This window comes from Hydractinia symbiolongicarpus, chromosome 7, assembly GCF_029227915.1.
Source record: "Hydractinia symbiolongicarpus strain clone_291-10 chromosome 7, HSymV2.1, whole genome shotgun sequence".
Classification (NCBI taxonomy): Eukaryota; Metazoa; Cnidaria; class Hydrozoa; order Anthoathecata; family Hydractiniidae; genus Hydractinia; species Hydractinia symbiolongicarpus.
Window position 1 is genome coordinate 12,105,664 of NC_079881.1, and position 15,975 is coordinate 12,121,638.

Sequence of the window (15,975 nt, forward strand, 5' to 3'; positions counted from 1 at the left end):
GACGAACCAGGAACAGAAATGTTAAGAACGCGACCATCCAATTTATCATTTTTCGATGCACTGAAATATTTTGTTATGTCCATGTCTACGTTATGCGTTGTTATTAAAAAGGATCATATTCCAAATTAATTCAAACGCTTGAAAATAGATTTTTCAAAATGAAATAATATCATTTATAACATTCGAAACACAATCAGTTTAATTTTTGCAACTGCAAAATAAATCAAGTGGACGTTAATATTTTTCCTTAATTTGGTATTCGACATGCACTCATTCACAGTGGTAGTTGGAAGTAGAGGATATTATCTGTATAGAGAAACCATTTGAACGAATATTTTATTTCATTAATGTAGGAGGCAGTTCCAGGAACAATCGCAAGTGTAACGCACAGGGTTTCGCCCATTCTACAAGGGGGACTTGAAATTCCGATTCCAATGTAATTTGCCCACAAAATTGCTGACGCCAATTTTTGTTTATGCCTTATATAATTGCATATTACCTAAAATGCATTCAAGAGTGTTCAATGTCAATTGCATGGTTTATCTCCTTTATGGATCGATCGTGATTTTCTGTATGAAGATGCAGACTGTCTGATCCCGAAAATAGTTTCCATTGCCTTGCCATTTCCATAACATTTGCTTTCCAAGGACTTTTTTTATTCTGCTGTTCCGCTGTCTTAACTCCTTTTTTTTTCTGCAAATCAGACTTGGCCTCAACTAAATTTACAGATCTAATTAAATGTGAGGACTTTAGTGTGTCATATATGCTATCCCACTTCGAATTTATTGATTTAAGTGCTCCTTCTGCATTTATTTTCATATTTTCATGTCATTTTTTGTTGACTGTATTTCAAATGAGATGGTGAAAGAGCTGTCTCCTGTTTTTTTCTTATTTTTAGGTGTGTTCATTTTATTAGGTGTTAGCACTCACCAATTCTGTCCTGATGGGTGTGTTTATATCTATTGGCTTGTTTGTATTTAAAGGTGTATTTATGTTCACTGCTCCTGGTGTATTTCGCTTGCACACAATTGGTGTGTTTATAGACATATTTTTATTTAACGGTGTGTTTGTATTGATAGCTGTATTTGTAATACTGTCTAATGTGTTTGTTATGTCCAAGAAAACCTTTTTTGATGTTTTATATTTTTTATTTCTGTGTCCAGTTGCAGTAGGAAACGTATTTTTTCTTCTACTTGTAAAAAAGAACATCCTTCACAATTATGGATTGTGTGTTTATTTTTTTCTACATTGCTGAATTTGTTCCAAACATCTCTGGAAAAGTCCTTTAAGTACTTCACCCTGATATTGCCATGCCATTTTCTTTTTCTAACAAAGGAAACAAGCTCTTTAGCCTTCCTGTTAAAGTGAGATTTCTTCAAGTTTACACAAGAAGGGAACATAGAAATGAAGGCATTATATCTGACATCTTCATGGTGGTAACTTACACTCTGGATCTCACGTAAAACTTCTCCTCGCATAAAGGCGCATTGGAAATAATTTGCCATTTAACTATAGAATGAATTTCTCTGCCTCCAATTCCCGCTGAATATCCGCCATTTCTATTTAAAATTCTCCCGCGCGTTTTACACCCTGCTGGCATCACGGAAAAGTTCCGACGCAGGCACGGCAATAACGTCAAAACTGTAAATTTTTGCCGACACATTCTATTTCTGACAAATATTCTTGTGAAAGTGACGGAAAAGCATGATCGCACTATGCGCGCAGGACTTACGACATATTTTGTTGACGTAATTCATCCACAAAATGATTACGAACGGTAAAAAAGCCGTTCAAAGACTGTCGTATTTATATTTTTTGAGATATTCGCGAAAAGAGGATTGTTCAAAAACCTTCAAATCGGGGTTGCGACGTCATAATATTTATTTTACATTTAAAACACCTTTTTTCAGGAAGCCCTAAAGTCATGTTAACTATTGGACATTCATCTGCTATTGTGACTAGTACCCTTATAGTGCGCCGATGAATTAACAAATCCCAGACGTTCCGTAAGTTGCCCGAGAAGAAGGCTATGAAATATACAAAGTTTCACATCAAGCAACTAAATATTACGAGTGAAATTGATTTCCAACATTGTGACAGGGATAAGTAGTACTACTTCTTTCGCGCCAGCACGCACATCAGGAAGCGAAAAAGAAGCCCTGGGAACGAGATTGATTTACCCATGCGTATAAGATTTGAGCAACTAAAGGTTTTTGTTAATAAGCAAGTTTAAAAGATAACAGAAAAAAGAAGTAGACGCATTAAGCGCAGAAAATGGCTTATGCCAGTCGGATGAGGAGGAAGGCCTGTTAATGCTAAATCCTCTCTCAACATTCAAATTTTAATATCAATTTAAAAACTTCGAAAAGAATCTTGTATTTACTACTTATCTCAGACAGTTCAAAGTAAAAATGGTCCAACTGTGGTAACATTCGATCAAAGAAATTCTCATAACGGACTTTAGATGTCTCCCTTTAGTGATACTGAAAGTAGCTTATTCGGGTTCGCTTAAAGTAACCTTAATAAAGGAAACCCGAGGTATCTTGAGAACGAAAGTCCAACATCATTTTATGCCTACCGATTTTTTGGTGGAAGAGTTTCCACAATTTAAAGCACAACAAGTGACCATGATAACAGTAAAATCAATTACGCGGGTCTGGCCACAGCGAAGCGCTTGTAGGGACAAATTTTGAAATCCCCCGCAGAGCGTGAGGCATTTGCTAGGGAAAACATGCAGCACGCAGAGAATTAGTCTTTTTCCTATGTATTTTCAATTTTTAAACTGGGGAGACATATTGATTTTACAGTTATTTAAAAGAAGGATACTCACTACTGTCATAAGAGTGTATATCTTGTCTCTCTTGTAAAAGTCAGTAATTTAAGGTTTTCTTCGATTCCCACATCTTACCCATGTCAATATATAACAAAGAGGGCTAGCAAAACCATTTACGCGTGTTATTAAAAGGTGAAACGTCAGTTGAAAGCAAAAAAATAGTTGAAGAAACATCAGGCAGGATTTTGCATTTCTGCCTCTTTTCGCAGCACGAACCACAATAGTTGTGAAAAACTGACCAAGAAAATTATTTGGGCTTATCGAGGCAAAAGAAAACAAGCAAAAAATTTCTCCCTACAAAGCGGTCCGCTAGTGCCCAGACCTGCGCGGTATGAAACTCCATAACGGTATATTAATGACTTGTTTGCAGTGGTGTATTCGACAACTAAAGCATTTCGACGTGCAGAAAGCTGTTGTCTTAATTTACGTCACGCCAAGACCTCGATGATAACAACAAAAAGATGGTGTCGTTTGAAATAAAACAGTAATAATCCTAAACTTTAAGACATTTATCATTTGTAATACGAATTTTTAAAAATTTTTGTGCATTCACACGATGGTGTTTATTCAACACACAAATTTTGAAAAATGACCTGACTTAACAATAAATACTGTGTTCTCCTTCACCGCGAAACTTTTTCTGGTCTTGCCTTTCATTATTTATCGTTCGAAATAAATGTTGTGGAAGGGTGAACGAAAAAATTTGTTACTGACCGTGAAAGTTCCAAAGAAGCATAAAATACTAATAAAACTAATATCTTTTTGACCTAAAAGAATGCTCCTGATGTTCAAAAATGCTGGAAGTTCTGTAAATTTTTGTGAACGTTCAGCAAGTCAGTTTCTAGGAGGGATACACAGTTTATTTGGACTATAGTTACTTCTGAGTTATAATTTTTTTAGATTTTCGGACTGAACAATCTTTTTTTAATCTATCGCTTAAATTCTTTTTGTGGAAGCCACAAAATAGTTCACTGCCGCCGGACTCTGCACATTTCGAAGTATAAAGACAGAGTTGGTTGTGAATTGAATTTCTGTATTTCACAAATAAATTTAAGCCTTGTATCCACGACTTGCACGACGTCCACGCGCTTTTTCGAATTTTCGTCCTTTGGTTCGAACGTAGGGCCTAAAATAAGAGAAATATAATTGACACGGAAACTGCTCTATCATACATGGGTATAAGACATTCTTCTGGCTTTTCATGCTCATTAAACACCTTAAATATCTGAATTTTTTCGGATTAAAATGTGTTGATTGTCCACAAAATGTACACAATGTATTATGTGGTGTTGTTAAGTACACAAACTTCTGTTCAGAATTAAATAAAGGACACGTTTATATGTTTAAAAGAAACATATTTTGAGTTCAGCCTGGACTTCTGCAATGGAGGTATTGCTAAAAAAATTACCTTTTTCAGCAATATACCTGTTCTATAAACATAATTTTTTAAATTTACTTAATATTCTGGTTGCTAGCGGTTAAAAGAACCTATAATCTCAGTTAAAACATTGTGTGTCTTATAGAATGATTAATCGCGAAACCAAAAAGTGTTTTAAGTAACTAGTAAAACAAAAGGCTTTCTTACTTTGTACTGCTGTGTGGCACACCAGGAGCACGTCCCATGTGTCTACATGCTTCACGAGCACGACGACGTCCTTGCAACAGTAAAGTGTTCTTTCCGGTAGGAGCTCGGATGGCAAGCTGATCAAACGTTAAAACTTCTCCGCCTGCTTTCAGAATGCGAGTGCGCGCACCTTCCGTGAATCGTAAAGCACAAACCTGAAAAACGCGTAAAAAACAAAATTAATTTCAAAAAAGGAGCAGAAAAAAATTGTCAGTTTTCACATTTGTCAACATCTTGTTTTATGAAGACCGTCGTGAAAAATCTCATCATACCAAAAGAAGAAAATCGCTGTGTAACACTTGTCCGAGTAGAACCAAGAGATCTTTAACAAAGAATATAGAAATTAAATAAAAAACTTTTGTTTTTTCATGGCAACAATGATAAGTAGTGACAGGGAGTAAAAAAATCTTTATTTAGTTAAATCCACTCCTAAAACATGCTAAATTTTGCTGACGCTAATTTTTAAATGCCTCGTATAATTGCACATTACCTAAAATACATTCAAGAGTGTTCAATGTCAATTGCATGGTTTATTTTCTTGATAACAGCTACATAGTAGGCAAGGCTATGGAATAAGTTTCACATCAAGCAACTGAGTATTACGAGTGAAATTGATTTCCAACATTGTTACAGGAATATACCTCATTGACTCATCATAAGCTCCATGTCACACAAACAGAGCTAAATGAGGCTAGATCAATCAGATGTTCTATGTTGGGGCACACAAAGGAATTCCTTAATACATATGCAGAACGCATGCAGTTAAAGATGTTTTTTCTGGTCTTAAATATTTTTCCTCTATTTGTCTTCACTTTTTAAAATGAAATTTCAAAAAGCTGTAAAATGTCCATTGCATGGTTTATCTCCTTGATAACAGCCACATAGTAGCTTCAAGAAGGCTATGGAATATGCAAAGTTTCACATCAAGTAACTAAATATTACGAGTGAAATCGATTTTCAACATTGTGACAGGAATATACCTCATTGATTCAAAATAAATCATAAGCTCCACATCACACAAACAGAGCTGAATGAGGCTAGATCAAACAGATGTTCATGTTGGTTTATAATTAGAAAAGTTCATGTTAGTATTTTATATAATGTCCAGGACGCATTGAAATTGATAATTAAATCATGAGAAACAGTAAAAGCAGCAAAGTAACATGTTATTTTAGATATTAGATTTTTATAGTTATATAACAAATATAAACTGGCGAAATATTTGTAAAAGAAGTGTGAAAACATTTACAATACATAAAAAAGCTGTCAGTATTGTGAGTGTTTCATTTAAAGGAATTTGCTCTACAGAAAATATTTTTGTGTGAAAGCTAACAAAGCAATAATTAATTTATATTCAAAATACAGTTGACTAAAACTCATTTTTTTGTTTCCTAATACAAATACAGAAAACTTGAACAATTACTCTAAGTAGATCCCTTTATGGATCTTCAAACTGGTTTTATTTATTATTTGTAACGTTTTACCAACATTTATGATGCTTCAATAGCTGCTTTATAGAAATAAATTGCATCTCAACAGAGCAAAAAAAAGTCCCAACGAAAATTGTACTTCTGATCAGGTTAACGAGATAAATAAACTTCAGCTGATTATCAGCAGTAATGTTTGGAACAGGTTCATCATTTCAGAAGTATCAGGGCATCAAAAAAAATTTAATAACTGGTCACAAATACAAGTTATAGATCAAACTCTTAATGTTTATTACATTAAAACAACCAATCTTACCGAAATGTTTGATCAGTTTTCACAGATATCAACAGCATTGTTATGAAGACCGTCGTGAAAAATCTCATCATATCAAACATAGTAGCTTGTACAAAATGGTTTACTATACTGTACTATAAATGCAAAAATGAAAATTTTGATTTTGAGATACACGTTAAATTCAACAAAACAAACAAGAGAAATGTCCATTGCATGGTTTATCTCCTTGATAACAGCTACATAGTAGCTTTAAAAAGGCTATGGAATATGCAAAGTTTCACATCAAGTAATTAAATATTATGAGTGAAATCAATTTTCAACATTGTGACAGGAATATACCTCATTGACTCAAAATAAATCATAAGCTCCACATCACACAAACAGAGCTGAATGAGGCTAGATCAAACAGATGTTCATGTTGGTTTATAATTAGAAAGGTTCATGTTAGTATTTTGTATAATGTCCAGGACGCATTGAAATTGATAATTAAATCATGAAAAACAGTAAAAGCAGCAAAGTAACGTTATTTTAGGTATTAGATTTTTATAGTTATATAACAAATATAAACTGGCGAAATATTTGTAAAAGAAGTGTGAAAACATTTACAATACATAAAAAAGCTGTCAGTATTGCGAGTGTTTCCTTTAAAAGAATTTGCTCTACAGAAAATATTTTTGTGTGAAAGCTAACAAAGCAATAATTAATTTATATTTAAAATACAGTTAACTAAAACTCATTTTTTTGTTTCCTAATACAAATACAGAAAACTTGAACAATTACTATAAGTAGATCCCTTTATGGATCTTCACACTGGCTTTATCATTTGTAACTTTTTACCAACATTTATGATGCTCCAATAGCTGTTATATAGAATAATTCCCAACGAAAATTGAACTTCTGCTGATTATCAGCAGTAATGTTTGGAACAGGTTTATCATTTCAGAAGTAACAAGGCATCAAAAAAAATTTAATAACTGGTCACAAATACAAGATATAGATCAAACTCTTAATGTTTATTATATTAAAACAACCAATCTTACTGAAATGTTTGATTAGTTTTCACAGATATCAACAGCATTGTTATGAAGACCGTCGTGAAAAATCTCATCATATCAAACATAGTAGCTTGTACAAAATGGTTTACTATACTGTACTATAAATGCAAAATTGAAGATTTTGATTTTGAGATACATGTTGAAACTATTTAACAAAACAAACAGGAGAAATGTCCATTGCATGGTTTATCTCCTTGATAACAGCCACATAGTAGCTTCAAAAAGGCTATGGAATATGCAAAGTTTCACATCAAGTAACTCAATATTACGAGTGAAATTGATTTCCAACATTGTGACAGGAATATACCTCATTGACTCATCATAAGCTCCATGTCACACAAACAGAGCTGAATGAGGCTAGATCAATCAGATGTTCTATGTTGGGACACACAAAGGAATTCCTAAATACATATGCAGAACGCATGCAGTTAAAGATGTTTTTTCTGGTCTTAAATATTTTTCCTCTATTTGTCTTCACTTTTTAAAATGAAATTTCAAAAAGCTGTAAAATGTCCATTGCATGGTTTATCTCCTTGATAACAGCCACATAGTAGCTTCAAGAAGGCTATGGAATATGCAAAGTTTCACATCAAGTAACTAAATATTACGAGTGAAATCGATTTTCAACATTGTGACAGGAATATACCTCATTGATTTAAAATAAATCATAAGCTCCACATCACACAAACAGAGCTGAATGAGGCTAGATCAAACAGATGTTTTATGTTGGTTTAAGGTTAGAAGAACTGTGTACAACAGGTTTTATAATACAAGAAAAGATGATCTTCTTGTTAACGTGTAAAAGAGATGCTGCATGGTCTTTATTGATGAAAAATTAGAAATGCTTAAGGTTTAACTTAAAATTTCTATATTGTGTATTGAGTTTTATTTTTTTAAGACTTTCTGTCTATTTGACTGACAGCACCAACACTATTTTTCATTAAATTCAATGTTTTAATAACCTCTAACACAGAAGAAAAACTTAAAGACAAAATATATTAATTATAAAGTCATCACAACACAAATAACCTTTTATGTTACTTGAGAAAAGAAAAGTGCACTAGGATTGAATTCTTAAATGGGGAAAACTTTAATTTACCTTAAGCTTTGGCACATCAAGAAGACGAACATCATCTGTGACTGATCCAACAATAACACAAATTTTATCAGTGCATCCAGGTTTGCTCATTCTTCGAGCCTAATAATAAAGTCACAAGGAAAGTAATGGAAACTAATTATAAATAACCAGGTCTGGTCAATGGCAAAATCAAAAAGAGAATTTCTTATGCAGAAGACTAACATAGTCTTCAGCAGCATTTTTTAGATCTTTGCCAAAAAAACATTGTAGGTGTAAGATATTAGAATTTAGGTTTCAGGATAAAACTTTAGAATTTACCAAATCTAAAGAAATAAATAGTTACTAATAACAATGCCTTTTCTTGTTTGAATGCTTGTTCCTTTCAAGTTGTAGGAACTATAGAAACATAACTTAACAGTCTTGATTCAAGATAAACATTATGATAATAAGCTACTATTAGATAAAATACATCACCATATAAACAATTTAAGATTTTAGGAGAAATTAATTTTTTGGTGCATATTTCGGAAATTTTAGGTGTGGCCACCCTGGCTAGATATTTGTCACTAGTTATTGAAACAGTTTTTCTTGCTTGCTTGCTTGTAGTTGAAAAAAAGTAAAAATCACTAAGTTGCCAAAATTGCTTTCTTTATTTTCGAACTACATTGGCCAAACATCCCTTTTTTATTGGCGGGTCATCAATTCTTGCATTAAAAGTGGGACACAAGAGGGACGTCACAAATACTTAGTGTTTGAATAGCCGAATTGAGCCTTATTGCAATTTCTGACCAAACATTATACAATCAAGCTCTCAAAGAATTAAACAAGAACTACAAGTATCTGGATTAAAGTTAAATTAGGAAAAACTGGCTTAAAACTACAATGTTAAGTTTGAAGTTAAAACTTAAGGATTTACAAACTTATTATTTACAATTCATGAGGAGCTGACTATGATGATACTGTGTTTTCTAAAGAATTCTGGCTACCCTTAACACAGACAATTGGTTAAAACACGTACATTAAGAACTAAAATTTTTGGCGGAAAAACTTTATGACAATGTATGGGTGAGCCTTTTGAACGAATTTTAACCAAATTTAAAAGTAATGATTACGGGAAATGACACAAAAAGAAGGCTGGAAGGATTTAAAGTGTACAAATATTTAATCAAGATCTAAAATAGGGTCCTCAAGATCCAACTTTACAAATAAATAACGAAAATAATAAGTTCAAAAATTGCAGTTTTGCATTGATTTTCCGATTACCCTATATAATTTCTAGCACTGGTCTTTTTTTAAAAAAAATTAGAAAAATCAGGCCGAAAATTTTTATTTCTAATGTAGCATTTTTCTACTGAAAGAATGTGGTGTTTTTAATGAAGGTGCTGACCTGATAAAAAACAGCACATTTCAGGGACATTTAGGCCTACATCTGTTTTTGGTTGTAGTAAGCACTAAGAATTGACTGAGCTAAGCATGCCTTTCCTAGTGATCAAGGCTTAGTGCAGGAAATCGAGCCTTGTATCCGGAAAGTCCTGCAATAACCTTGACAAATCTATCATAAATAAATTTGTTTTGAAGTTTGTTGGCATAGTGCTCTCACTCAATTCTGAGAAATAAAGAACTAGTTGAGCTATTAATTGCTTCCCAATTCCAAAAGTTATTTTGACTGAGTATTATCAATTCATATCACATGAAAATTAATGTTCTCTTATTATTTACGGTAAAAAAGAACTAAAATATATATAAAAATGAGAAAATAAAATAGATAAAAAAGACTTTGTGATAAAATGTGTTAACTTATTCTATTTATTCAAATTGTTTGACCAGTTTAAATTATTGTAAACTTGGAGGAACAATTCATTGCTCGGATGTTATTTTCTTATTGGTAGGACTTTAAAAGCTTCACTTGATCAAATAAATATACAGTTATTAAAGTCGCAAAATAAAGTACAGTTCAAGTTTGAATTTTTTGTGTGACAAATAAAGTGCAATTTTATTTAAAAAGTCTTACAAGATCAACCTCATATTGCCGTTTTGGTCATATTTAGCGAGTCAACTACTTTTTGACAGTCAGGGACAACTGCAAATTCTGCTATTTAGTCTTATTAGTCCACGATAGACTTTTTAGGTGATTTATCTTTCCTAATTAAGCAATCACATATTTTTTTCAATCTAAAGCTAGTACATCACATGTATTTTTTTAAAAACTACCAAATCTACTTTTGATGTTTTAAAGATATGTGTTTGTTAGTTTGTTTTGATTTAAGAAAGCATGCACTATGTCAGTCAGGGATAACTGCAAATTAGGAGATTTTCCATGGACTAGTTAGGAGATCATCTCCCATTTAGGAGATATGTTTTCTTCTTTTACAATTATCTCGACAACCACGTCTGTTCGAGCTATCTTTTTTCGGAATTTTGTTGCTCATTACATCATTTTCGTTGGAGCAAAATTTTTTATAGTTTGCTTTACGGGACTAAAATTTTGACATTAAAAGTCTTTGGATTGGCTAATTAGACAAGAAATAGTCTATTTAGGCTATGTGCCACCATGTTGAAAATATGTGCGCAGGAAATTTAGCCTTTTTCCAAAAGCAACCGTGGGTGTAAAACAAAGAAGCCGTAACACAGAGCATGCGTCTTAATCAAAACTAAACGCTATATCTTCTGACAGCGCAAATAATAAAGAAAAATATATTTGTACCATCGAAAGAGGTTCTATAGAATGTTTTTAGCTAATAAAATCATTGCGACTATGCAACAAAACAGCGATAGGCAGCAAAAACAATGTTGATAGCCTAATTAGGAGAGATAAATCGCCTAAATAGGCTATCGTAGACTAATTTGCGGTTATCCCTGACTGTATGTTACAGCTGCTTTGTTTATCAGACGATAGCTGCGCATAGTCTAACTAGTCTTTGATGTATAGTCCTGAAGACTTTGCTTGAACAAAAAACAATTTAACAAGCGACTAAACTACAATTGTTTGTAATAACCACTAACAAATTTTGGAGGTAAATGTTAACACTGACTGTATCTTGGCAAACCAACTTTTTCGAATTTGGCATGAAATTGCAGTTGTTCCAGACTGTTACAGATCAATTAAAATGTAAAAATAGAATTTGTCTAAAAGATGTAAAACATGCACATGTACTTACAATTCTGGCAATGGATACAGGTGGGCGATTTGTGCGGCTCATAAACATTCTCTTAAGTACAACTTCATTGAATCTTGAGCTTGTTCTTCGTGCGAGAAATCGATACAACTATTTAAAGGTTAATAAATGTTAAAAGAGTGTTTCTAAGGTTAACCAGAAAATGCAAGCATTATTTGTACAGGAATTATACAGACCTTAACAAGTAAGCGAATATAGGGGTCCTGAGAGACAGGCTCCTTTCGCTGCTTCTTCTTGTCGTGGCGATGGTCCAAGTCGATACCCTACATATTCAAAAGAAATTATATGTAGTTAAACGACGGTGCAAAATAAAAACCATATTGATTCAAGATGGAAAAGATACTTCATGATCACAATTGCGTACTGAAGTTTACTTAAACAGTGATCATCAACCTACCATCTTGGCCGTGGAAAAGAACTTGTATTTGCAAGGACCGTGTCTTGTATTCTGCGGTCGGCTTTTGAACTTTTGGTCATGTGTTAAAACATCTTTTCAGCAAATATCCCGTTTCTTCTTTTTCCGCGGCCGGATGGGGTTCTATAACAGGACAGGCAACACAAAGCCTACGCTCCATGATGAGGTAGAAAAAGAGACTGAGGAAGACTATCTATATGAACAGCCGGGGCAAGATTTTACACCTAAGGAACATAAACATGCTCTCCACAGGAGAGCATGTTTATGTTCCACATAATTCACAGTTTATCCCTGTGGATTATGTGGAAGAAGCCCTCAAATATAGAGGAGGCTTAATGATGAGTACATTGAGGTGAAGAAGGTATTCCATAGCAATATGGCCTCGGTATTCCAGGGTAGCGATGTATATGATGTGTTCGATAGGATGTTTGCACAAATCAGAACAGGCGTGGAAAATCCGCCACTGCCCCGGAGTGGCTTTACAATATCTAAAATAATATACATCGATGCAGATTTTCACAAATTGAGATTAATAAGAGGATCATCGTATATTGAACTACCGAAATCAGTAATCTCAAATATAAGATACCTAACCATATACCCATATATCTCTTCATACGGGAATTAGGTGAGAAGTACGACACTCAGGACATTGGGTGTATTGCGGAGAATACCAAAAAATATGTAAGTTTCAATATCAAAATCAAGGTACCACTTGGAGGTATGGGATATGGTGATGGTGAGAAGTACAAGACCATAGAGATACGGTTGATCGATAGTTGTCGATTTATGGCATCATCGCTAGACAAATTGGAAGCAATCTCATTTGCACAACGCTGCGGGTATGAAGTGTCATCAATGCGCGGATACCTGTCTAGAATTTCAGGACAAAGACGCTGAGCACATGGCAAGTTTTTGGTGCAAAAATTGCGCCTGGAGTACCACGAAGCAGCTTAATCGGGATCAGGTAAAGACAAACGTACCATCATGACAAAGTTCATCGAGAAAGATGATACCTACAGGCTGATGTTGAGAAAAGGTGTGTACCCCTATGAGTACATGGATGGATGGCAGCGATTCGAGGAGATGGAGTTACCATCCAAGGAGGCGTTTTACAGTAAGCTGAATATGAAGGGTATCAGCGACAGGGACTATACCTATGCAAAAGAAGTATGGGATGTCATTACCCCAGAGGGTGATAATGTTACTATGGGTGACTACCATGACATATACCTGTCCATAGACGTCCTGCTATTGGCCAACGTCTTTGAGACATTTCGAGACGTTTTCTTGGACAAATACAACCTTGATCCCGCCCATTTCTACAGCGCGCCTGGCTTGGCATGGAAGACAGCACTGAAATATACCGGAATCAAGCTAGAGCTTCTCACCAATCCCGACATGCTCCTGATGTTTGAGAAGGGTATAAGAGGAGACATAACCCAGGCTGTATGCAAAAGCTAACAATAGGTACATGGGAGAGCAGTATAACCCGGATGAGGAGTCCTCATACCTACAATATCTGGATGCGAACAATCTGTATGGATGGACGATGCGTCAAGACTTGCCCACGGACGGGTTCAAATGGGTACGGAATGTTAAGGCATTCACCGAAAGGCGGATCGGTAGTTTTTGCTTACCCAAGGGAGTTACATGATAAACATAATGAGCTGCCGTTCCTACCCGAGCGCACGATGGTCCACAAGGTTGAGAAATTGGTACCTAATTTGGAACACAAGCGGAAATATGTAGTACAAGTTAGGACATTAAATGAGGCTATAAAACACGGGCTTAAATTGAAGAGGGTAAGCAGGGTGATCCGTTTTAATCAGAATGCATGGCTGGTGGGATATATCGATCATAACACGAGGTTGAGAACGGCTGCCAAAAACGAGTTTGAGAAGGATTTTTACAAGCTGATGAATTCAAGTGTATTTGGCAAGACCATGGAAAATATTAGAAATCACGTAATATTCAGCTGGTTACCAACGAGGACAAGTACACGAAGCTTGTGATGAAACCTAATTTCGAGGGTGGGAGCCGGTTCAGCAAAAATCTATTAGGTGTAGAGACGGGTAAAACAGAGGCTAAAATGAATAAGCCTGTGTATATAGGCCAGGCCATCCTGGACATGTCAAAAATGGGTTGTACGAATTTCACTACGATTTAATGCAGCCTAAATACGGTAGCAAGCTGCGGATCTGCTATATGGACACGGACTCGTTCGTATACCATATACGAACCTACGACTTTTATGAGGATATTGCAAACGATGTTGAAGCACGCTTCGATACGAGTGCGTATAATGCAGATAATGGGAGACCTCTCCCAATGGGCAAAAACAAAAAGGTGGTGGGCTTGATGAAGGATGAATTAGGTGGCAAAATCATGACAGAGTTCATCACCCTCAGGGCTAAGCTATATGCGTACAAGAGCCTTACTAAAGATGGCGGTGTTTGCAAATCGAAGGGTGCAAAGCGATGTGTCACCAAGAAGTCGATAACCTTCGATGACTATCAACGATGTCTGGAAGAGGGCGTTGATATCTACAAGAGACAAGTGCTAATCCAAAACAAGGGTCATAAGGTAAATGCACAGAAGGCTTTGTCGACAAGGCCCCTGACGAGGCTATCGACAAGGTACAGCGGTATGTACAGCGGTATGTACAGCGGGAACTTCAGGAGAAGGAATAAGACCGCAAAAGCACTCTCAACCCATGGCATAAGCCTATATGCCAGCATGATAGAGAATTTTGTGGATATAGACAGTGTTGAGGAGGAGCTACGAAAGGATATCAAGGAAGATTCCATTATCCGGGATAGCATGACAGATTTTGGAATATTCATATACTGCACCATTGGAAGGTGTTTAGCCCCACTACTTGTGGCGGGTCATAAGGCTCGGCATATGAGCAAAAAGAAAGAGAACGTGGAGGAGACCAAAGATAACAAAGATGATTAGCGCGTGTAGTATTATCATCAATCAACAGCAGCCCGAGACCGTAAAAAAAAATTGTTGAGGTACACAAAAAGTACCCGGGAAGGGTTGCCCAGGGACACAGATTAGCGGCACTGATGAGGGAGAGGAAGCTTGGAATAGCCCCACCAAAGAAAGAACCCATGACGTTTAGGGAGTTCTTAAGATACTTATGGGAGTCCGTCAGACTCGTCTAATATACGATACTAATCGCCATGGGTGGAAAGAAGGCCTTGGGGGTTTCCAGGCCCTGTGCCAAGATGGACCTAGAGGTATTTATTTGGACTTATGTCCACTTATTTGGAGAGGACATTGCTCTGGCGTGACGAATACGTGTTCCTGATAGACCCAGGAAATGAGCTATTTGAATGGATATGGAAACTGTCCCAATTGTTGGCAGGCTAGGAAAGTCTCTTCATAGTCGATGACTGTAGAGCAAACGAGGATTTCGATAAACGTAGACAATCACTACTTGAATTGGCTATTTCAGGAAGGCATCGCAAGCATAGCTTGTGGCTCTTAACCCAGTTGTATACTGCCTTGCCCAAGAATCTGATGAGGCAGAAGAAAGCACTATTTTTTATGGTACCCCCACGAACGGTCAGATATGAGGCTAATTGATGAGGAAACCAATCTGATTACAGACTGGGATGATATCAAGGTCGAGCTGAAGAGGTCCAAACATGCTTGCTTGTACGTTAGATTTGAACATCCCAGGGTATGGAAGATCTTGCCTCTGTCCCTGAAACCCTCTGTCCTACGTTGATATATTAGAAAGATGTCGTCGCAAGTTATGTTTAACACAGGAGCCATCGAGACCCTATCCAATAATCGGGGTCAATCTATGTGGGACGTTTCCTTGGTATCGAAAAGGTTAAAAATATGACGATACCTTTGGCGTTCCTATCCACCAGGTCGGAAATAGTGGGGTACAAGGAGGCATCTCCTATGGGCCCTCTTGGTAAGTTTAAAAATGGGCATGACGTGTTTGTCACGCTCGATGGCGCCCTGGAAATTGTGCGTAGATTAAAAAAGCCAAAAGCCGTTGGGGTCATTTAATGGTTGGCCAGGGCGGGTGTCCAAAAACTACAGGATG

At 35.8% G+C, this 15,975-nt stretch overlaps 1 protein-coding gene and 4 non-coding genes across 5 annotated transcripts; all 5 read right to left on the reverse strand.

Moving 5' to 3' along the window:
- Positions 1-3,845: 3,845 nt before the first annotated feature.
- LOC130648822 (60S ribosomal protein L18-like) lies at positions 3,846-11,978 on the reverse strand. The gene is made up of 6 exons (XM_057454924.1): positions 11,886-11,978; positions 11,665-11,751; positions 11,471-11,578; positions 8,334-8,432; positions 4,419-4,612; positions 3,846-3,959 (listed from the first exon to the last, which is right to left on the reverse strand). Exons 1-6 carry the CDS (start codon positions 11,886-11,888, stop codon positions 3,884-3,886), a joined length of 567 nt encoding a protein of 188 aa, XP_057310907.1. The 5' UTR covers positions 11,889-11,978; the 3' UTR covers positions 3,846-3,883.
- On the reverse strand, positions 5,299-5,520 carry LOC130650084 (small nucleolar RNA SNORA73 family). The gene has a single exon (XR_008983486.1). It is a non-coding gene; the product is annotated as a small nucleolar RNA SNORA73 family (small nucleolar RNA).
- LOC130650086 (small nucleolar RNA SNORA73 family) lies at positions 6,380-6,601 on the reverse strand. Its single transcript, XR_008983488.1, has one exon. It is a non-coding gene; the product is annotated as a small nucleolar RNA SNORA73 family (small nucleolar RNA).
- Positions 7,403-7,618, reverse strand: LOC130650085 (small nucleolar RNA SNORA73 family). Its single transcript, XR_008983487.1, has one exon. It is a non-coding gene; the product is annotated as a small nucleolar RNA SNORA73 family (small nucleolar RNA).
- Positions 7,742-7,964, reverse strand: LOC130650087 (small nucleolar RNA SNORA73 family). The gene has a single exon (XR_008983489.1). It is a non-coding gene; the product is annotated as a small nucleolar RNA SNORA73 family (small nucleolar RNA).
- Positions 11,979-15,975: the final 3,997 nt, after the last annotated feature.

Bases quoted from the DNA above. Each gene is read 5' to 3' on its own strand.
- LOC130648822 (XM_057454924.1), bottom strand. The intron at 11,579-11,664 runs GTCTGTATAATT...ACCTTTAAATAG, and splicing joins ATATTCGCTTACTTGTTAAG to TTGTATCGATTTCTCGCACG. The intron at 8,433-11,470 runs GTAAGTACATGT...CTTTATTATTAG, and splicing joins CTGTATCCATTGCCAGAATT to GCTCGAAGAATGAGCAAACC.